The 23,265-nt window shown below is 47.7% G+C and overlaps 2 protein-coding genes across 3 annotated transcripts in view; both read right to left on the bottom strand.

The window, feature by feature from the left end:
• Window positions 1-143: 143 nt before the first annotated feature.
• Window positions 144-4,031, bottom strand: gsg1 (germ cell associated 1). Its single transcript, XM_079366974.1, has 5 exons — window positions 3,735-4,031; window positions 1,256-1,303; window positions 995-1,159; window positions 784-895; window positions 144-687 (listed from the first exon to the last, which is right to left on the bottom strand). The coding sequence occupies exons 1-5, from the start codon at window positions 4,024-4,026 to the stop codon at window positions 276-278; spliced, it is 1,029 nt and encodes a 342-aa protein (XP_079223100.1). The 5' UTR covers window positions 4,027-4,031; the 3' UTR covers window positions 144-275.
• Window positions 4,032-10,355: 6,324 nt separating this feature from the next.
• Window positions 10,356-23,265, bottom strand: part of tcf20 (transcription factor 20) — a 13,971-nt gene continuing 1,061 nt past the window's right edge. Inside the window, exons 2-6 of one of the 2 annotated variants that reach the window (XM_079366946.1) lie at window positions 13,205-20,678; window positions 12,671-12,764; window positions 12,527-12,590; window positions 12,337-12,431; window positions 10,356-11,739 (exon numbers count right to left, since the gene is read on the bottom strand). In XM_079366946.1, the coding sequence (XP_079223072.1) occupies window positions 11,723-11,739; window positions 12,337-12,431; window positions 12,527-12,590; window positions 12,671-12,764; window positions 13,205-19,966 (7,032 nt within the window). In that variant the 5' untranslated portion in view covers window positions 19,967-20,678 and the 3' untranslated portion in view covers window positions 10,356-11,722. The remainder of the gene's footprint in view (window positions 11,740-12,336; window positions 12,432-12,526; window positions 12,591-12,670; window positions 12,765-13,204; window positions 20,679-23,265) is intronic. The other variant, XM_079366947.1, reaches the window with a different exon arrangement.

Here is a 23,265-nt window from a genome sequence, read left to right as displayed (position 1 = left end):
AGATACCCAGCACTCATTGGTCCACACCGGTCTCAGATGATTTCCTGATGTGTTGTTTCGTGTGTGTGAAACGCTTTATGATGCACGTCTGAACTATCTGCATACACGTCCACCACTTTGACCTTTGACCTTCTTTATTTAAACACAGAGACGGAAACATCTTCTCTTTGGATTCATGTCACTCAGAACACAGAACACAAAGAAAAACTCATTGAACATGAAACGTTGTTGTCTGTGGGCTGAACATGAACATCAGTCTTTGCAGACACTGAAGCTCAAAGAGGACTGAAGTCGTCCTCCGGCTCGTAGCGCTCCTCCGCGTGTCCCGGCAGCATCACGTGGACGGGGAGCGGCGACTCCAGCGATGGAGACGGGAGGGAGAGGCGGTGGAAAGGTGATGCGGGTGCAGGGTGAGAGAGAGGAGGAGGGAAGGAGTCAGAGTGAGTGAGCCTCGGGGGAGGGGCCGGTGTCGTCATAGCGGGGGGCGCGTAGTAAGGAGACAGGTGGGAAATGGCGTTGTCTGGGTTGGCGGGGGTGTAATACGGCGGGAGGAGCCCCACGAAGTTGAAGCTGCAGGGGTTGAGGCTGGAGTAATGCCGGGGTCCCACCATCAGGACGTTCTTGGTGTAGTTGTTCAGGGTGGAGACGCCGGCGGACATGCAGACAGTGAAGGCCAGCCAGGCCATGCTGAGACAGACAGGAACAGGAAGTGATGTCAGACCTGTGCAGGGCGTGTCAAACTATAACGTCCAATCAGTGCGATGCACGGTGTAAAGAACTCACTAGAAGGCCCAGGAGTAGCCGTAGCTGTGAGGCTTGAAGTCTTCAGGTCCCATGGACGCCGTGGTCTGAAACACCTGCATGTACATCATGTGACCCACCATCCCCACCAGACCTGCACAGACGACAGAGGATGGAGGCGCTAAGACATCCAATCATCTCCTGAACGCTGAAAGTCACATGAAGAGGTGATGACTCGACAAACGGCGTGTACCTCCCAGCACGGTGAAGACTGCGGCGAAGGCGTTGAGCAGCTGACCCCAGCGCTGCGTGGACGGACACCAGGCCCGGATACACAACTGCATGGACAGCAGGACGCAGCTGATGACCAGCAGGCCGACATACATGAGCTCCATGGACACAGACAGCCACAGCATGGCTGGGGGGGGGGGGGGGGGGGGGGGGGGGGGGGGGTTATTTAATATTTATTCTTTAGTTTGATAGTTTTAAACACATGAATGAAGATGATGTTTACCTTTCTCAGATCCTGGAGTCAGAGTGTAAAAGCCTCGACACTTCTCCTCTAGAAAACAAAAACACAAATATGTCAATCATCAACACGAGTTTATTCTCTCCTTGATGTTTGTTGGATATTAACAGGAATAATCTGCAACGTAATGAAGGTCGTACTGCAGATCACATGTAAAAGTGTGACCCTCACACTCTGACCAATCAGGTCGTTGGATGAAAGAAAAGAGATAAACATGATCATTTAAAGGCAGAGTGTGAAATGTGCCTTTATGTTATCTTCACCTCGAGCTCATGCTTCTGTTTGAAAGGATGCTGCGCTCAGAACAATCACCAAATCAGCTCCGTCGGCACAAACGCCCGAGTGCACCTGACGGATCGGAAGGATCGGTCCGACACGGTCGCTTGTTTTTGGTTGTCACCTTTGGTCCAAGAAGCTGCAGTGATTTAAAAGCAGCTGTCTGCAGACGGATAAGCTCCTGTCTGACTGTTTCTATGACAGCTGCAGCGTATTTAGAGCTAAATGTCCCTGACAGCTTAGCACACTGCGACTTAGGAAGCAAATCGACTAAACACAAGAAAAGACATTTTTCATCATGTGATTCATCGAGACACAAACAGATCAGTCTTCTTCGGTCTCTCTGCACGCAGCCAGCGGACGCCTGAGTGATCGACTCAGGTCAAACTTCAAACTTCTATACTTTCATTTATTGACATTGTCTACGTTGTCTTTTTGTTTCCATCCTGATAATCCGTCTTTTTCCGGAGTGTTCTGGCAGACAGTTAATCTTAATCTTATATAATCAATAATCAGCTCTCAAACACAGAACAGACGTTTGTCCACAGGAGGACGTTCATCAAACTTAGTTACATCTAATCACCATACAGTGTGTATTGATTAGATACAGTGTGTATTGATTAGATACAGTGTGTATTGATCAGATACAGTGTGTATTGATTAGATACAGTGTGTATTGATTAGATGGAAGGAGGTGTATAGTACACACTACTCTAATGATTGAAGCTGCAGACAGTTGGTTGTCTGTCTCTGTGTGTCAGCTCTGTGATTGGCTGGTTGTCTGTCTCTACATGTCAGCTCTGTGATTGGCTGGTTGTCTGTCTCTACATGTCAGCTCTGTGATTGGCTGGTTGTCTGTCTCTATATATCAGCTCTGTGATTGGCTGGTTGTCTGTCTCTGTGTGTCAGCTCTGTGATTGGCTGGTTGTCTGTCTCTGTGTGTCAGCTCTGTGATTGGCTGGTTGTCTGTCTCTGTATGTCAGCTCTGTGATTGGCTGGTTGTCTGTCTCTATATGTCAGCTCTGTGATTGGCTGGTTGTCTGTCTCTGTATGTCAGCTCTGTGATTGGCTGGTTGTCTGTCTCTATATGTCAGCTCTGTGATTGGCTGGTTGTCTGTCTCTGTGTGTCAGCTCTGTGATTGGCTGGTGAACAGTCCAGGTTTTAAATGTTTTTAAATCTAAAATGAAAGATTCTCCAGGAAGTTGATGTTTTCAGCTCGACTGTTTGAACTACTGACTGGTTTTAATGTCAAATGTTTCCCTTTGTGTTTATTTGCTGCTGGTTCTTAATCTCACCAGCACCAACCTGGTTAAATAATCCAATAACAGCTGGCGTGGAGTCCAGCCTGCCAAAGAGCAGGATAAATAAATACTGGATGGATTACTGCTAACAAAATAAAACCTTTAACGTTTCCACTTCTTCAGAACAAAACACGCTCATCACATGATCAAGATTTCAAACTGTGAGAGCAGAGAAACAACTCCATTATTGATCAAGGCTGTAATGATCAAGTTTAAATACACATGATGACATCAGGTCACATTCTGGACTTCACGATCATTTCAACTAAATCCTTCAAATCTGCTGCAGATGAGACGGTGAAAACCCGGCCGGTGTTTGTGGATCCTATTAACCTTTCTAATCCGTCATTGAGTCACACTGCTAAATCTGTGCCAGCAGAAAACACACTGGTGATAATCCTCTTTGGGCTGAGCGTGCGCACACACACACACACACACACACACACACACACACACACACACACACACACACACCCATCAGGTTTCGGTTCATATCACCTTGGATTTCCTCTCCTGCTATGACCTGGATTTATTGTCCGTCGGGCTCGTTAAGATCGTTTTAGCTCACTTCCTGTTTCCGTCACGCTCGCCTCTAACACGCCGACAGTCTGATCAGCACATATCACTCAGACGATCCCAAACTGATGTCATCATTCACTCAGCTCCTCTGTGCGCTCACTTTGTAAATCACCTTCTCTTGTTCGGATCTTGAAAAGGTAACATGAGGTAAAGTACACACAGCCTCTGCACGGCTCTCCAACATGAAGTGATGGTGAGTGAGGATCATATCTGATCAGCTCAAACCAATCAAATCAGTGACCGACTGGAAGTTGCAGCCGGTTGATCAGGTTACAGGTCGTCCCCCCGCGTCCTCCCCGCTCCTTACCCCAGGCGTCCGTGTAGATGTTCTCCTCACAGGTGATGAACAGGCCGGTGTGGAAGGTGGGGAAGACAAAGCGGTCGTCCCCCGTCTCCCAGGAGAACTGGATGTTGGAGTTGGAGACGCCGGGGACGGGGATGCAGTTGCTGTGCTTGGTGGGCGAGCAGAGCGGCTTCGGCACTTTCTGTTGACCGACGCACCAGTAGGAGGACATGAGGGCGCCGCCGCCGAGGACGAGAGACACCACGGTCTGGATGAAGGAGAGGCGAGGGGATCGCATCTGCTGCAGGAACGTCATGATGAGGAGGGCTGACGGAGGGACAAAAGAAAAAACTAAACATCAAAGTGTCGTGTTTATTGATGAATCTGTAAAGAGACAAGTTAGATCATACCAAAACAACTTTCCACACACGCTCCACCCACCTGACCGAGCCAGGTCACCTGCTTCACAGTGTGATGATGATGATGATGATGATGATGATGATGAGAGGAACAGTCACAGATATCAGGAAGGGGTGTGAGAGTTATCTGCAGTCTGGGTTTGTTAAATCCTGATCCTACAGCAGGTCACCTGTTGTTCAACACTGAACACATCTGAGGAGTCGGCTCTCTGTCTCAGCTGAACAAAGAGGTTAAGTAATGTGTGTGTGTGTGTGTGTGTGTGTGTGTGGGGGGGGGGGGTTCTTCCTTCTCAGGTTGAATAAGTCTGTCAGCAGCATTTTAAATGTGATAAAGAATAAACAGACTCAGCAAACATACAAGTCCTGAACTGTTTCAAATCTGTTTTTAAATCTTGTTGAAAAAATAAAAATCCACATCAGCACTTCTTCTCGTCCTCTAACACTCCTCCACTCCCACCGAGGGTACGAGCAGCGTCCAGGTGATCAGGACGTTTTTACATGACTCATCACATCTGAAGAATAAACAGAGCCTGACAGGAAACCAGCACAGCGAGGGTTATCATCTGTCACCATGCTGAAAACAAAAAGACGTCCAGCAGTGAAGGAATCTGCACCACAGACAATCACTCTTTAAAAACTTGCCTGCTGAAGCCTGCCGGACTCCGTCCTCAGTTTCCTCATCAGGTGAAGCAAGAAGTTTCCAGAAACATCCGTCTTCATCAGAGACTGATGGAGGACTGTGGCCGTCACACTGACCTCTGTCTGAATGATCCACACACACACACACACACACACACACACACACGCACACACACACACACACACACACACACACTCCACATCTTTAATCCATCTGATTAAATCCAAATCAGACCACTCTGCTCCATCTGTTTTCATTTCATTTTTTTGTCTGCAACATTCTCATCTAATCATGTTTGCAGCACCTCGCCGGAGCGTTATTACTCTGCACAGACCTCAAGGGGAAATAAACATGACCTTGAAGTGTCGGGGACGCACCACAACACGGGACAATATTGCTTTGCAGTACTGAATGTGTGCAACAATATTCAGGGATCAGTCAGGCTTGTGGGACTCCAGCAGAGGGCGCTCTCCATGTGAGACTCCTCTGACTCTGTGTGGTCTCTGTCTCAGACTGGACCGGCTCCAGGTCTTAAATCACTAAATACTTATTTTATTCTTTCTATTGTGCTCACATGTCTCCCTGGGATTAATAAAGTCTTCCTGATTGATTAATACAGTTGGGTGGTCCTCTCTAGTGTGTGTGTGTGTGTGTGTGTGTGTGTGTGTGTGTGTGTTTGTGTGTGTGTGTGTGCGTGTGTGTGTGTGTGTGTGTGTGTGTGTGTGTGTGTGTGTGTGTGTGTGTGTGTGTGTGTGTGTGTGTGTGTGTGTGTGTGTGGCCAGACGAATGCTGCTTGAAGCTCTGTTTCAAAAAGTTGAAAACAAACAAAAAACCCTGCAGGCACAAACATACAGTTGGATTCTTGTTTTGGAGATTAGTGCTCTTTAAACTCACCTCATGATTCAGCAGCTCCTTGTCCAAACGTCGTCCTTTGTTTTTAAGAGGCCACCTGAGCTTCAGGCAGGTGTGAAGACCGGCTTGTTTACAGACGTCCTGTGATGTCAGCCTTATGATTCTTTTTTTCATGTAAAATGTTCTGAAGTTATTGTCAGTATGATATATGTGAAGTGGTATTTTTCATAGTGTGAAAGTGTGAAATGTACTGTCATAATGAAAGGCTGCAGCTTCTCACTATGCAGAGGAGCTGATGAGGATCCAAAATAAACAATGTGAACATCAGGAGGTGTAAAGGTGGAGGTGATCCCAGTAACAGATGTTACAGGAGGGAGACACACTGCGTCTGTGTGTGTGTGTGTGTGTGTGTGTGTGTGTGTGTGTGTGTGTGTGTGTGTGTGTGTGTGTGTGTGTGTGTGTGTGTGTGTAGCTACTGCTCTGCTGTGCTCTCGTTTGAAAAAGTATTCTGTTTCACTCAGTGAAGATGAACGCTGCATATCACACATCACTGTATCATATGTGTATATATGTATATATAGCATTAATCTACTATACAGTATATAAACATTTACATATATGTATATATGTATACATATGTATGTATATACATATATACATATGTATACATACATACATATATACATACATATATATACATACATATACACATACATATGTGTGTATATACATAAATACACATACATAGTATATGTACATACACATGCATGTACTGTATCTATACACATGTATATATGTATGCATGTGTGTATACATATATATATATATATATATGGGTGTGTATATGTATGTATGTATACATATGTATATATATATATGGATGTGTATATGTATGCATGTGTGTATACATATATATATATATGGATGTGTATATGTATGTATATACACGTATATAGTTTATATGTATACAGTATATATACACCGCATATATACATACATATATACACATATCTATACATACATACACATGTAAATTTACACACATATGCATATATAAATACATATACATATATACACTATCTACATATACACATAAATACATATAGACATGTATATGCATAAGAAAACATGTGTATGTATATATGTGTATGTACATGTGTGTATGTATGTAAACAGTACATACTGTACTTACATATATGTGTATATATGTATATAGGTATATATGGTTATATGCATGTGTGTGTATGTATATACTGTTTATATACACACACATATACACATACGTATACACCCACATATACATATATGTATATACATATATGCTTACATGTGTATATGTGTTCATATATATATACACATACATACATATTTGGGGCGGCTGTGGCTCAGTTGGTAGAGTCGTCGCCCCTCAATCGGAAGGTCGAGGATTCATATGTTCGGTATCCATATACATATGTATACATATATATGTGTATATGGGTACATATATGTATAAACACACATATGTATATGTGTAAATATGTATGTGTATATGTATATATGTTTATATAGCATTAATCTAGTATACAGTATATACACATATATACATACATGTGTGTTTATATACATATATGTATATATATACAGTCTACACACATTTATATGTATATCATAATACACATATAGTATATACATATACACACATATACATGTATATGTACATATGTACATATATGTATATCAGTATATATGTGTGCATATGTGTTTGTATATACATACATCTATGTAAGTGTATATGTGCATATATACTTATGTTTATATGCATATGCTATATATACACATACCATGTGTATACAGACATACACAGGCATGTACACGAATACACATATATACACACATGCATATATATATACATGCAAATATATGTGTGTATATATACATATCTATAGATAGACATATATGTGTATATGTATATACTGTATATATGTATGTATTAATATGTGTCTATGTATGTATATTCATATGTATATGTGTATATATGTGTGTATATATAGATATATATGCATGCATGTGTATATGTATATATGGTTATATGCATACACATACATATACACACATATATACACACACATATGTGTATATATATGCATATATATGTATATGTGCATGTGTGTATACATGTGTATGTGTGTATATACATACAGTGTATGTGAATGTATGTATATGTATGTGTATATGTTTATATGTATATACTATATATACACTGTACACTGTACACTAGTATATTCATTTTCTCTGCACCTTAACCTGTATATTTAATCCTCTGTATACATTTATATTTATAGCATTTATTTATATTTATAGCATCCCAATAATCCATCCAGCCATATATACTTAATAATTCACTTTTCTTTAACCACATCTGTAAATGTTATAATCACTGTACATATTTAGCACGAACTCTTGCACTTTCTGCTTATTTGCACTTCTGGTGAGATGCCAAACCTCATTTCGTTGCACTATACTTGTATATGTGTAATGACAATAAAGTTGAATCTCATCTCATCTCTCATATATATATAAGTGTATGTATGTATATATACACTTACATACACAAGCATATATTCATACACATTAATACATACACATATATACAAATGTGTGTATATACATATGTATATAGATATACATATATGTGTATGTGTATATACACATGTAAATATGTGTATGTATATGTGTATACACCGTATATATGTATGTATTGATATGTTTATGTGTGTATATATGTATGCACATGTATATGTATATACGCTATATATACATACACCTATACACATGCATCTATACATACATATACACACATGTATGCGGTATATGCATATATATACACACACATACATGTATATGTATATATGTACATATATGTATGTACATGCATCAATTGTATCAATATACATGTGTACAGATGTGTGTATATATACATATGTTTATGTTTTCTATGTATATACTATATATACACATACTGTATGTATACATACATACACAGGCATATATACATATACACATACATACAGAAACACACATATACAAATATGTGTGCATATATGCACATATGTGTATCGATATACATATATGTGTGTATATCTGTGCATATGTATGTATAAATGCATGTGTATATATGTACCGTTTATATGTATGTATTAATATATGTTCATATATATACATGCATATGTATGTGTATATATATGTATGTGTGTTTCTGTATATATGCCTGTGTATGTATTCATATATATATGGTTATATGCATACACATACATATACACATATATAGACATATATATGTATATATGCATATTTGTGTCTAGATATACTGTACACATATTGTGTATGCACATGTGTGTATATATACATATATGTGTATACACACTATACACACATTGACATTTATACATATATGTATATATGTACACACATATATACACATTTATCTGTATATATACACACGTATATCAATATACATATGTATATATGCATGCATGTGTGTATATGCACGTGTATTTGTGCATATATGTGTATATGTATATATGAATATATACGTATATACATGTATATGTATATGCTATATATACATATACCGCATACACACGTGCATATATACAAACATATACACATGTATATACATATGTATATAGATATACATATACATGTGTATACATGTGTACATGCACACACATTTGTGTATACATATGCCTATATGTATGTATCAATGTGTATATATGTATATACGCAATGTATGTATACATGTATGTGTATGCGCATACATGTGTGCATATGTATGTATATGTATGTTTGCACATATATCCATACATGTGTATGTACTGTACATATGTATGTGTATACGAATATATGGCAATATGCATGTATGTATGCATGTATACACTATATACACACGTACACATATATAGATGTATTCATATACACATATACACACATGCATATAACATATATTCATACACACATACATATATACTGTACGTATAAATATACACGTATATGTACATACATGTATACATATACGTACATACACATATACGGGGCGGCTGTGGCTCAGTTGGTAGAGTTGTCATCCCTCAATTGGAGGGTCGAGGGTTCATATGTTCGGGTATGTATGTGTATCCATATGTATACATATACGTATATATGTATGAATATATGTATGAAAACATACTGTATGTGTTTATGTATGCATATGTGCATATGAGTATATGTATGTGCATCTATGTATACATGTTTATGTTTGTGTATATATGCATATGTATGCATGTATATATAGGCACAGTATACACATATATTCAAATGTGTACACATGTATATATGTATGCGTGTATATATATTTATATGTATATATGTACATATGCATATATACGTGTATACACAGTATACACACATATATACACATACACATATACACACACACACACACATATATACACAAATATGTATATAGATAAACGTGTATATATATATGTGCTTGTGACATACATATATTAAAAAAAATCACTAATCTTTTAAATACAGATGAGGGAGAATGTACAGATGGAAAACATGGGAAAGAGGAAACGTTTGTATGTGATGGAAAAAAGAGAGAGAGAGAGACGTCGTCAGAGTGCGAATAGGTAAACGACGACCAAAGTGGGAGGAGCCTGGAAGTGTCACGAGACGCTTAAACGACAAGAATGATTAAGAAATAAGAGAAACTGTTGAAGCATTTTTTCTGTGTATTCATATTTCATATACATATTGACAGGTTTCTGATACAGCGTGAGTTTTGATAGTGTAACTGTCTTCTCAGCTTTTTTTTTTTTTTTTTTTTACAAGAATAACAATAAAAAATGATACGACAACACCATGTACGACTCCGTGTTTTTGAATTTCATGGCAATGCTTCTGTTGAATGGATTTAATTTCGTCCAATCAAATCGCTTGCTGCAGGATGAAACAATTCAAAAAGTACTTGGTAAGGCTCACTTCTGATTGGCCGGAACGGGTGACCGATCGCAGCCATTTTTATGACACCATCTCCTACAATTTTTAGCTTCGACTTCTGTCAGTGAAACGTGGCGTTCTTTTTCCCCCGCTCCTCGGCGTCACGTCCTTCATGTTCTCCAGTCAAAGATGGCCGACACACATCAGTTCGTAGTGTTTTTGTTCCTCCTCTCCCAACGCCGTCCTTCTCTTTGCAACTTAATGAACATTTTTTATACTTGAAAAATAAGATTGTGTCCGTCTGAATATCCGTGAATACTATCTGTACCGTAAAAACCCCAGCGATGAAAAATAAGAACACTTTTTAAAAGGACCAAAACATGGAATCAAAGACCCAGATATTTTCACACACACACACACACGCTCGCTGACACGCACGCACGCTCGCTAACCATTCGCACTCGTGACTGTTTTGAAAGGCAACAAATGTCCGTTCTCCAAGGCAATAATGTCTTTGTGGCAAACTTCAACCCTGACATTCCAGACGATGTCGTTCTGGCTCCGCCCCCTCTCCAGGAATGGAAAAAAAAAAATCCAATATTGTGTTTAAAGTTACATCCGTTTCATTTTCATGAGTAAATAACGACGAGGATACAAAATAATAATAATAATAATGAGGACTAAAATAATAATACTTGTGGTCATCCTAATGTAAGATAAAATACAAAAATCTCTTCTTCCAAACTTGCTTGGGAAACTCCTCTTCAACGATCAAAAGACAGAAAATATAAAAATAATGAAACATGAAGCGGAGAGGGAGTTTGTTTTGTTCTTTCTGAGAAAGTTCCTCGAGCTCCTCCGTCAGTCCTGACGTCTCTTTTTGTAGTTTTCTATTTTTAAAGTGGAGATCCGCTCCTTTCAGTTGCACGTCTGTTTTTTCTTTTTCTGCTTTTAAGTAAAGAGCAAATACTTCTTTTAGAAAAAAAAACAAAAAAAGCTTTCTGTTCTCGGTGTTCTTCAAAGTAAATAATGCTGATTCCTGTTGAGAAAGTTTACATTCCCTTTTGTTTGTTCTCCGTCTCAGATGTCAGTCCTCTCCTTTCACATTTGGGGCTGCTTCACAAACACGCCTCTTCTTAATGTCCAAACCAGCCTGCAAGAACACAAAGGACCAGCAGGTTAACATTTATACTTTCACCTCTTTGACCCTCCGCTCTTAAAAGAGAAACCCACCTAACGTCTCTTATCTTTGAACACTGACCGAATTATGAACATTTAAAGGAGCAGCCTGTCACTCTGCCCCCTAGTGTTTAAAATGAGTACTGCAGTCTAAACTCTAATCATCACAGAGAGCTGTCTGGCTCCGCCCCCTCCTCTCACACAGGTCAGCATGTGGTGGACACTGTAGCTTCAGTGTTTAGCCAGCTCTGCATGTGGTGGACACTGTAGCTTCAGTGTTTAGCCAGCTCTGCATGTGGTGGACACTGTAGCTTCAGTGTTTAGCCAGCTCTGCATGTGGTGGACACTGTAGCTTCAGTGTTTAGCCAGCTCTGCATGTGGTGGACACTGTAGCTTCAGTGTTTAGCCAGCTCTGCATGTGGTGGACACTGTAGCTTCAGTGTTTAGCCAGCTCTGCATGGCTCTGTAAAGCTTTCTGCGTTCTAACCTCTCTCCATGTTTCATCTCCAACATTGATCCTAGTTTGAGCAGCTTTCTGCTGCTGGAGCTTATTAGAAACATGCAGACTTACAGCTCCACGGCTCCTGCACCTCCTCCTCCTCGGAGTCAGCCTCTCTCTGACTGCTCCAGGTACACAGACTTGGGGGGCCGGATGCTCTGGGTAAACTGAAAGAGGGAAAGAAAAGTGAGTTATGGGATGAAAAGGTAAAGACAGGAAGTGGAAGGGCGGGCTCTGTGACTGGAGTGTGTTCAGAACCAACCTCTCCTTCTTTACCTTGTGCTTCGGACAGCGCAGAGAGAAGTTATCTTCGTTCAGAGAGCAGTCTGCACGGGACACAAAACGATCTGTTAAAACAACGGGCTGATCTGCTCCAATCAACACACAGCGTCACACTCAGTCTCACCTGCTTCCATGGCACACAGGTAGTGGTAGCGAAGTGTGCAGCCTTTGCTGTAGCAGCCGAGGGTGGAGCCCACCATGTCACAGTACGAGCAGCACTGAGCAGAGACACAACAACACGTCTTTAAACTGCAGACCCATCAAACACTGCTCATGACTTCCTGTTCCACCTCGTGGATCTAAACCGTCTAAACTAAAAACACACAATCTGATCGGGAGCTGCAGCGTGAGCGAGGCCTCGTCTGAGTCGACCGACCGCTGCAGCTTCAAACCTTATTTCCAGTTTAGAGTTTCATAAACGTGTTTCTCAGCCTGCACAGAGATGAGCTGGATTTGAATGACCCTGTGTCTCGTTCTTTCAGACAGCAGAGGGAGACAAACTACAAACTATCCTGTTGTGAAACTTTTCATCAGATTAGACTAATGTGTTTGTTTAAACCCCCCCCCCCCTTCTCATAATAAAGGCTCAAACTCGCAGCTTTCTGTAGAGATCTGACCTGATTCCTGACTCACGGTTTAACCAGGTGAAGACACTCACTGTTTCTCTGGCGCCATCTAGTGCCTCCTGCAGGCCGTACAGCCTCCCGTTGACCAGGTAGACTCCACTGGTCCACACTATGCATCCCTCGTGGACCCACAGCTCCTCCGGGTCCATGGGCATCTGAGGGAGCTGTGCCAGCTGAGCCAGGGGTCCCAGGGAGTCCAGGGCAGGGGGCGGGGGCTGGAAGGGCAGGGAAGCTTTGCTATTGGATGGCACCATTCTGGGGGAGTCCTCGCTGGATTTGTGCCTCCTCTTGAAGCGAGGGTGTGAGGTCAGCTTTCTGTGTTGAGGTCGTTGTTGAGCTTCGTCGGGCGGCTGCTGGATCTGCTTCTGGGTCTGCTGCCGGTCCGTCTCCAGGTCCGGCTCCCTCTTTAACTCGGGGATGGGTCTGATGTCCAGGTTCATGTCCCAGGAGAGCGATGGCGTTTTACTGGTGGTGGGGCAGGACCAAGCAGACATGTGCATCATCATTTCATCTCTCCCGGCTCCTGAGGCAGTTCTGAATGTGGAGGCGAAGGATGCCGGGCTCGGCTCGAATCCCATGGAATAATAAGAGTCGGTGAAGGCCGGGGTGAACGGAGCGTCTGCGGCCGCCGTGTCTTGGAAAGAGCTCAGAGAGTTGGAGCTGAAGTCTGAGTTTGGTCCCGTCTTGTTTGAGCCGCTGCTTGCCGGACACTGTCGGACCTGGGGCTGGTTCTTGGGGAGCTTTGCTGCATACTCAGCGGGGTAGAAGGGCCCGTACAGATCTCCCAGGTGTTTGTAATTGGCCCATTTCTGGCAGAGGCAGCAGAGCAGCCGGCCCGAGTGATTGGTCTCTGTGATCACGGGGCCTGAAACCACATAGCCAGACGAAGGGAGGGCTTTCCCCGACTGGATGGTTGTTTCCACCTCGTCCGCCTCCTTCTTCTCCGTCTCTCTGTCTCTCCGAGATAACTGGGAGGAAAGCGCCGAGGTCAGGAGGGAATCGATCCCGCTCCCGCTCGCTCTGCCGCCCGCCGCGCTGCGCTCCCCTTTCATCTTTTCTTCCTCAGCGTTCACGATGGTGCACACCGCCCCGATCTCGGGCACTTTTTTCTCCACGTGTATGTGCGGGACAAACGGGCCCTTCCTGTTTGGATCCACGGATCCTCGAGCGGCGCCGAGGTTCCCTCCTGTCCCCAGGAGGTTTTCAGAGTCGTCTTTAGACATGGAGGTCGACGCCGCGGCTCCTCTCCTCTGACGACGCCGACGACCTCGCGCCTCCAGCGGGTCGTCTTCGTCTTTCACACCTTTGCGTCTCCTCCTCGCGGGTTTGACTTCGACCTCCGGCTGCGTGTCCTCACTCTCCACGTCTACTTTCACCACCTGGGTCAGAACGGGCGGTGCGAGCGGGGGAGCGTTCTGAAGGTCGATGAGAGGCGGGACCACGGGGGCTGGCGTGCTGATGGTCTGCACTGACGGGGGAGGCGTGGTGGCAGCTGGACTCGGAGTCAGCGGAGCTGGAGGAGCGCTCACAGTCGTGGTCTGGGTCTGAGACTGGCCCTGGCCCTGGCCCGGGTTCTGGACCCGTTTCTGTTTGTTCACGCTCCCGACAGGTCTGCCCTTCTTCTTCCCAGACGGGAAGTAGCCTTTAGGCACCAGGCTGTCCGAGGACTTTGTGTCTTGTGGCGACAGACTGGAGCGACTGGACGACATGTGATGCTGCCTGTTCATCATGTGACCTTGAGCCTGGCTGTGGTGGGGCGGAGTCGTGCCGTAGTACTCGCTCCTAGGATAATCATCGAAGCCGATACCGGACTCTTGGAGTTTCTGTCGGAGCAGGTTGGCAGCAGACTGCTCGCCGCGGCGCGTCTCCAGCTGCTGGTACGTGTTTGTGAAATGCTGGATGTCTGACAGGGCGGACGAAGACGGAGGAGGAGACCCTTGGACCGGGCGAGGGAGAGGAGGAGGAGGGGGTAAAGGTCCGAGCAGAGCAAAGTCCTCCTTGTCGCCTGACGCTGACGCCACAGCGGCTCCGAGTCCAAAGTCAAAGTCCTGTTTGAGCGATTGGGATGAGTGGGCGGAGTCACAGGGGAAGGCGTCGTCGACTCCTCTGAAGGTCATCATGTCGTTTAAAGAGTGACCGTCGTCCAGGTACCCATCGTCCCCGCCGGCCCCCCGAGGGAAGTGTGCCAGGTCCTGGTCCTGGGACTCGTTAAAGGGGGGCAGGTCTGCGTGAGGGAACCCTGGGTAATGATTGGACTCGTCGTCGTGGCCCGTCGGCTTCTTGACGTTGGGAGTGATTTTCTGCACGATCGCCTCCAGTTTCAAACCTCGGCCTTTCCGCGCCGTCATGACCTTGGTGCCGCCGCCCGTCGGCGAGAGAGGCTGAGAGAAGGGATTCTCTCCGAGCAGCGGGGAGGACAGCCGAGGACACGGGACGTCTGAACTCGCAGAGTCCTCGTCGTTGTGATGGCTGGACTCGGGCTGAGTGGCGGCGGGGGGATGGGCGTTGGTCCTCTGCTGAGCCGTATCCTGGAGGTGGCGTTTGGCGGGAATGGGAGAGATAAAGGAGCGGACCCTCCTTCGCAGCATTAACGGATTGGCGTCTCCCGAGCCGCCACCTTTAGTCTGACGCTGCAGTTTGGGCTGAGCGGCGTTCACGTCGGCGACTGGCTTCGCAGAGCTGGGAGGAGGAGGTGGGCACGGGTGTTTGGCGTCCTCGGGTTCAGCGGCGTTTTGGCAGTGAATCAGCTGTGGAGGAACGGCAGCGTGGGAAGCGATGGCAGCAGGAGGAGGAGGAGGAGGAGGGGGAGGGGCTTGTGTTCTGTAGTAGGAGGAGTCACCCTCCATCACTCTGCTGCCGTCTCGTCCAGGGTGCGCCGACTCCCACATCTTTAAATCAAAGAAGGCGCTCTGATGATGGACGCCCAGCTTGGCTGCGTCGTCAGAGATCATCCTCTGTCTCTGCTCTGATTGGCTGACTTTGTGTCGCCCCGGTGACGAACCGGGCTGCATCATCATCTCCTTTGACGGCCTGTTCATGGCCTTCACCCAGTCGCTCATCTCGTGCGGGTGGTGGGGCGGCGGGCGGGGGTGGGGATACATCTGCAGCTTGCTGGGGGGCGGAGTCTGGGGGGGTAAGGCGTGGTAAGGATGGTGGGGGGGGAAATGGGGGTTAGCGCGGGACATCAGATTCCCGTCTCTTGAATCTCCATATCGATATCCTGGGAAAGCGCTCGCACTGCCAGCGGACAAGTCGACCCCGTGAAGGTAGGGCGGGTGTCTCGACGGGGACGATAAAGGGTGAGTGCTCATTGGATGAGAGGGCAGGTGCGTGACCTCAGCGTGACCTCTCCGGTAGGGGTCGGCAGACTTTGACTGATACTCCACATCCGCCTCGTTAGCTCCTCCGCTGCTGTGGTCGGTCTGTGAGCGTGCAGAGTCGGCGCTCGCCTCCTTTGACGCCGTCTCAGTTTTCACCCCGACCTCTTTTTTACCGGCGTCGTTGGCGGCTGGAGAGGAAAACGGCGTCTGTATCACCGAGGCTCCACTTTTCTCTCTGTCACCGTCTCGCTCCCTCTCCGGCGTGCCGCGTCTGTTCGGCGACACGTCACAGATCACCGAACGCCGCTCTGACGGGGCGAGCGTGCAGCCGGAGGACTTCTGGGACTCAGGCGGAGCGGCGCCGGCTGACAGCGGCTCCGGCTCTTGGAGGAGGAGCTCCTGAACAGCGGAGGACGGCGTGGACACGCTGGATAAGGCTTTCCTCTGCGGGAGCGAGTAGTCGGCTAAGTTGATGTGTTTTGTTGGCGTTGGCTGAGCGTCCGTATTCTGGGCCACGCCCCCTTCAGCTTTCTCAGCACTGAGGATCGTCTTACTGTTGGACCCGTCCGACCTCGACTGGAGATCTGCGTTAAAATCCGGCTCGCTCACGGGCCTCTGGTTCGGATGCTTTCCGGAGCTTCCGGTCTGGGCGTCACTCTGCGTCCTGGTGGCGTCCGTCAGGCCGTACGGCGCCCTGCTCTGAAACTGCTGCTGCAGCTGCAGGTGTGCAGGGAACACCTGCTCAGCTCTGCTGTAGCGCCTGTCCAGATTGTACCCTTGAAGAACCTCTTGTAAAAGACTTGGAAACGGCTGCATTTGGGAGTTCTCCTCGTGACCTTTTGACCCCGCCCCTTGACCTCTCTTCACTAAAGCGTCCGCTGCATCCTTCTGCTGCACGGCGCCGTAACCAGGCTGGGGGTGCTGGTACCCTAAGTATCTGGAACTTGACTCCACGCCGGCCCGGCCTCTGCTCCTGGCCGACAGGTCGGCGCCATACGTGGCCTCTGGGGGGGCGTACTTGTGGGGTCCGGCGTGCGGAGGAGCCCGTCCAAAGTTAGCTTTGTGGTGCAGAGAAGAATACAAGGTCAGATCCATCCCTTCCTCGCCGTTATGGCTGCTGCTCTCTCGGCAGTAAAGCTTCTCTTCCAGGCTGTTGTCTTGGGGACGTTTGTTTCCGTCAGTCCGGGCTGAGACAATCACGCCGACGCTCTGCTGATCCTCGCACGCCTTCTCTTCGCTGGCGTGCGACCTGGAGGCGGCGTGCGGCCTGTTGTCTTTGGCTTGGCGATTTTGCGTTCTCCCGTCTCCATCTTGTTGCGTTCGCCCGCTTCCTCGTTCTGCTCGCCCGACCGCAGCCTCGCTCTCACTCTGAGTGACTTCGCTCTTGATGTCTCTCGTCTTCACGTCGCCCGCTCTGTGCTCGCCGTAGGTCACGGCGGGCTCTGAGACGCAGTTGGGCTGCGTGGCGGCGACGCTGGACGAGGTGGATGAAGGTGAGCGTGACGTGAGGCCGGCGTCTGACGGGGATAACGACGAGGGAGCGTGAGCTTCATTTCTTTTAGTTTCACACACTTTCAAATCTTTTGACAGCGAATCAGAGGGGAGCGTTTTCAGGTTCTGTCCCGTCTGCGTCGGTTCTGATCCACTGCTGGCGCCGCTCATCTGCCTCGCCCTCCTGCGCTCGCCCTCCTCACGCTCCCTCTTCGTCCCCGATGTCAGCGACGAGTCTTCATCGCCGCCGGCGTCAGCGATCGTGGCAGCACACCCGTCCTTCACCGTGCTGGTACTGGAGGCGGCGCTCGCGTTCCGACTCCTCGGTTGTGACGGGGGCACGCCGTGTGGCGCCGCCCCCCCGTCCTTCCCCTTCTTCTGCGACAGCATGCTGTCGGTGAGGAGCATGTGCTGCACCGTGTTTGGTAAATTGGCTACTTGTGATGTCAAGGCGTTCAGACTGTTCAGGCTGGAGTCCAGCACAGACCCTGAATAAACGGACGGGCCGTCCTCTCGAGACCCGCCTCCTGTGCTCAGAGACATTTTGTTGCGAGCGCCGCCTGCAGCTGCACTCACGCCGTGCGCCTTCTGACTGCCGCTGCTACCACAGCTGCTGATGCTGCTGTTTGAATTGGGCGTGGGACTTAACTGAGGCATGGTCTGCAGTAATCGAGCCGGACCGTGGCTGCTACGGGGGTTCGATGTCAGAGCGTGACCCAAGGGGTGCGACTCTGAGACCCCCATCAGAGGGGAGGGGGAGGAGCTACAGCTGGGGGAGTGCACGGCGGAGGCGGCAGGAGACGGGTTGGAGATGGGGCTGAAGTTTTGGTTGATCTGGCTCTGTTGAGCGCTGGCGTGCATGGGGGATTTGGCGATGTCTTGAGACGCTGCTTGAGGTATACTGGGATTGGAGGCTTGGTGATGTTTAGCGTAAGCCGAGCCTGGAGGCGGAGCCTGGTGCTGCATCTTCACAGAGTTGTCGTAGCCCAGCCCCAGGTTGTGCTGCGAGTTGCGGTGCTGGAGCGTCGCCTGCTTGTGGAGCGAGTGCGTCTGCGGGGGATATCCGGGGTACGTGGCGGCGTGGTAACCCTGTGGAACGTTCTCCATCTGCCCCACATTGTTAGCAGCAACTGAACTGGAGACTGAGTTTGAACTGGAGTTGACACTGGGAGAGCTGTTGACTTTGGGGTCGAACCCAGCGCCGGCGGCGCCGTCCAGATATCTTTGTGGAGGGGGGCTATACATTCCTGACGACCCAGTGGAGGCCCCGCCCCCCTGTGGGGAGTAGTGTGGGTACTGGGGGGTCATTCTGTGCCCAGAGAGTGGGTAGCTCCTCTGCTGCTGCCCGTGGTGGACGGCGGCGGCGGCGGCAGCAGCGGCGAAGCTCTGGCTGTGCTGGCGGTGCTGCATCTGAGAAGCCGGCACCGACTGCATGGCCGAGTTCTGACTCATGTTGTACTGAGCAGACGGAGAGAACGCCCCGGCACCACTCGCTCCACCTGCACTGGAGCTGTAGTCCGCTGGATATGACATCATGCCAGATGGCGGTGCAGATCCAGATCCGGCGTGTCGGTACTGATGAGGTATCTGTCCGTCCAGATTAGGGTACCCGAAGCCTGCGGCGTAGCCCATGCCCCCCCTCCTGTGTCTGTCCTTTCCCCCCATTGAAAAATAATAATCCATGACGTCCTTCCTGTAGGGGTTGTTGGTGCTGCCGCTGTGAACGCCCCCCTGTGGCGGCGGCGGCGGCGCCTCCACGGCTCCTCTGTTTCGGGCGCTGTAGGCGAGCATGTGGCTGGCCTGAGCGGGGAGGTGGTGGCCTCTGTGCAGGCTCTGCTGCTGCAGCCCCGCGTAATCCTCCGTCATCCTGGGAGAGATCTGAGGCTCCGCAGGCTGAGGGGGGTACAGAGGACCGCCTCCTCCCCTCCCACTAAACCCCGGGGGCAGAGTGGGCGGAGCCGGGCTGTTTGAAAAATTCTGCATTGTTATTCCAAGTTTGGATGAAAAACAGAAATGTGTGTCAGCGTGGATGGCAGGGAATGCTTGTGATGAAAGCCGGGCTTCTGGCACAGAGTCATGTGATCGCTCTGTTAGGACACATGAAACATCTTTCACGTGATCACGTGTGCTTGTTCCCACTCTTTTTTTTTTTTTTCAACTTAAAAAAAAAGGGATTCTTGAAAAGAAAGAAATGTGTTGGTGTTCGTTTGTTCAGCAGAAAAATACAATCTTAAAAGTGTGAAGTCCTTTGAATGAAGCGGAGACCGTTTTGGCACTGAGCAGGTGACGACACCTCCGACTGAAGCATCACCCTGTGAAGCGTCTTTACATGGATCCAGTCAGCAGACTGGGTTTGGTCTCAGCGGTCCTTCAGCTGGTCCGTCTGTTGGTCAGGACTCCACTCACACCTGAACACGGGTCAGAACGCCGACCCTCGCTGAACTCTCCCACAGGAAAACACTCCATCGATATTCTGCTCAGCTGCTGGATGCAGAGTGGATCACTTCTCCTCTTCAGACACCGTGTTCTGCTGCATGCGTGCATCAGGTCCAGTCTTTGGTCCCGGTCTGGATCTTCAGCGTGCTGCTGTCCTATCTGCCATCACAGAGTTCCATGGCAACAGAAGGAGGGGAATCCTTTCAGTCCACTTCAGGCTCCGGTTTGTTCTGCCGGGGGTCCAGACGCCTTCACAGGTCTGCAGACACAAAACAGACCACAACGTTAGCATGTTGATCAGCCCTGTTAAAATCTCACCATCATCATGGAATACATACAACAATAATAATAATAATAATAATATATATTATACTCGGTATATAATATAATAATATAATAATAAATATTATACTCGGTATATAATATAATAATATAATAATATATATTATACTCGGTATATAATATAATAATATAATAATAAATATTATACTCGGTATATAATATAATAATATATATTATAGTAGGTATATAATATAATAATATATATTATAGTAGGTATATAATATAATACTCTCTTTAGAGTTTATCAATCCAAACGATTTCAGGATATTTACAACCACGATGAAACGTCGATATAAAGACTTCATTAGATCCATCTGACATCAAGGTTTCTCACACACGTCACACATCAGGAGCTGTGGTGTGTGTGTGTGTGTGTGTGTGTGTGTGTGTGTGTGTGTGTGTGTGTGTGTGTGCGCTTCTTTAACACTGAAACGTAAAGTTAACTCACAGACTGGGACGCTCGTGGAATCAATATGAATGTACATTTTCATCTGCTTCACTGTGACACCCAGGCCCCGCCCCCTGCTTCACTGTGACACCAGGCCCCGCCCCCTGCTTCACTGTGACACCAGGCCCCGCCCCCTGCTTCACTGTGACACCCAGGCCCCGCCCCCTGCTTCACTGTGACACCAGGCCCCACCCCCTGCTTCAATGTGACACCAGGCCCCGCCCCCTGCTTCACTGTGACACCCAGGCCCCGCCCCCTGCTTCACTGTGACACCAGGCGCCCCCCCCCCCCCCGTTCACTTTACGGCCTTTTAATGGCCTTCAATTATTAGAGGGGATAATTAAAGGGAGGACGCCACCTTTATGGGGTCAGCAGGCGCTGCACGCTCCGTCTGCCTGGAGCTCGCAGTAAAACACTTAACAGCCCTCACACGCGTGGAGCGACCTTTGGAGAGGCGGTTCAGACATCAAGCCCCCAAAACAACTCCTCCACCATCATCAGCATCATTACTGACCCGTCAATCTCAGCGTGAACACATCCACACGTTCCACACGTTCCACACGTTCCACACGTTCCACGACTGGAACCCTCAGACGTTCTCAGGAACGACAGACGGACTTCTTCAGGTCCATTTTTTGAACCAATAGCTGCCCACGAAAACGTCCTCAACATCTCGTGGTCAAAGCGTCTGAGCGAGGTAGACGTTAGCAGGGAAGCCCTGAGACGTTGAATCCCTTCCTGCTCGCCATATTGGTGTGAAATTTAAGGCCAACGCCATGGCAACGCTCAGGACTCTTCCAAACACGTCTCAGACTTCAAATGTAGAATATGAAATATTAGACCTTGAGCTCCCTGCCTTTACTGTGTGTTAACTAAAGAACTGTAGGCCTGAGTCCATTAAGGGTAACAGTAACCATCGCTTCCTGTTGCTAGGTTACAGAAGATGAACGCGTCCTTCCTCTAAGGAAACGTCAGTGAATGGCGTCCTGGCAGCAGCTCTACACGAGGAACCGTCCTCTCAAAAACACCACGAGTTTCTCCTTCAGTGAAGGCTGCTAACAGATGTCCCGCCCCTTTCTTGATCCTGATTGGTCAGTAATGTTTCCTGTCTCTCTTCTGCTGTGCGAGCCAATAAAAAGGCATAAAGGCCAAAAAGCAACACCAAAACAATATGGATGTGTTTGGAAACCATGGCAACCAAAACAGAAGTCTCTTGTTTTAATGCAACAACCTAAATGTTGCTAACGACAGCAGCCTGTACCGTGTCAGGGTGAGATGAAGCGACCCCCCCCCCCCCTCGTCTCCTGCGGTGCTAACAGAGGCGTTACAGGGCTGGGAGGGGATCACTGTGCGTCCCGCCGCCACGCCGTGACGAAGTAACCCCTCAGACTGCGTTTCCTCAAAGCTTCAGGAGCGTCACCGTACCGATTCCAAGATGGCCACCGCACAGTGAGAGCAACACACACACACACACACACAGCACTGCCCCGCTGCCTCAGCTGATCCTGTCTTGCCCCTGTAACGCCTCTGCAGACTCTATGGGGGGGGGGGGGGGTACACACCAACAAAGGTGAAGATTATTTACCAAACTGACCCCCCCCCCCCCCCCCCCCCCTTAGAGTCTACGTCTTCTCTCTCTGTTGCTGTGGTAACACAACAGGCATCATTACTGTTTCTATAAGACGAGACCAGGATCTGGTTTATCGTGACAAGCCCAGGTGTCACGGGTCAGCCAGCTCAGTGTAGACCAGCTCTCAGACCAGCTCTCAGTCCAGCTCAGTGTGGACCAGCTCTCAGTCCAGCTCTCAGTCCAGCTCAGTGTAGACCAGTACTCAGTCCAGCTCAGTGTAGACCAGTACTCAGTCCAGCTCAGTGTGGACCAGTACTCAGTCCAGCTCAGTGTAGACCAGTACTCAGTCCAGCTCAGTGTGGACCAGTACTCAGTCCAGCTCAGTGTAGACCAGTACTCAGTCCAGCTCAGTGTGGACCAGTACTCAGTCCAGCTCAGTGTAGACCAGTACTCAGTCCGGCTCAGTGTGGACCAGTACTCAGTCCG

Source organism: Symphodus melops, assembly GCF_947650265.1.
Source record: "Symphodus melops genome assembly, chromosome: 17".
In the NCBI taxonomy this organism is placed as follows: Eukaryota; Metazoa; Chordata; class Actinopteri; order Labriformes; family Labridae; genus Symphodus; species Symphodus melops.
Note: the sequence above shows the minus strand (reverse complement) of the source record. Positions and strands in the feature narration are given on the sequence as shown.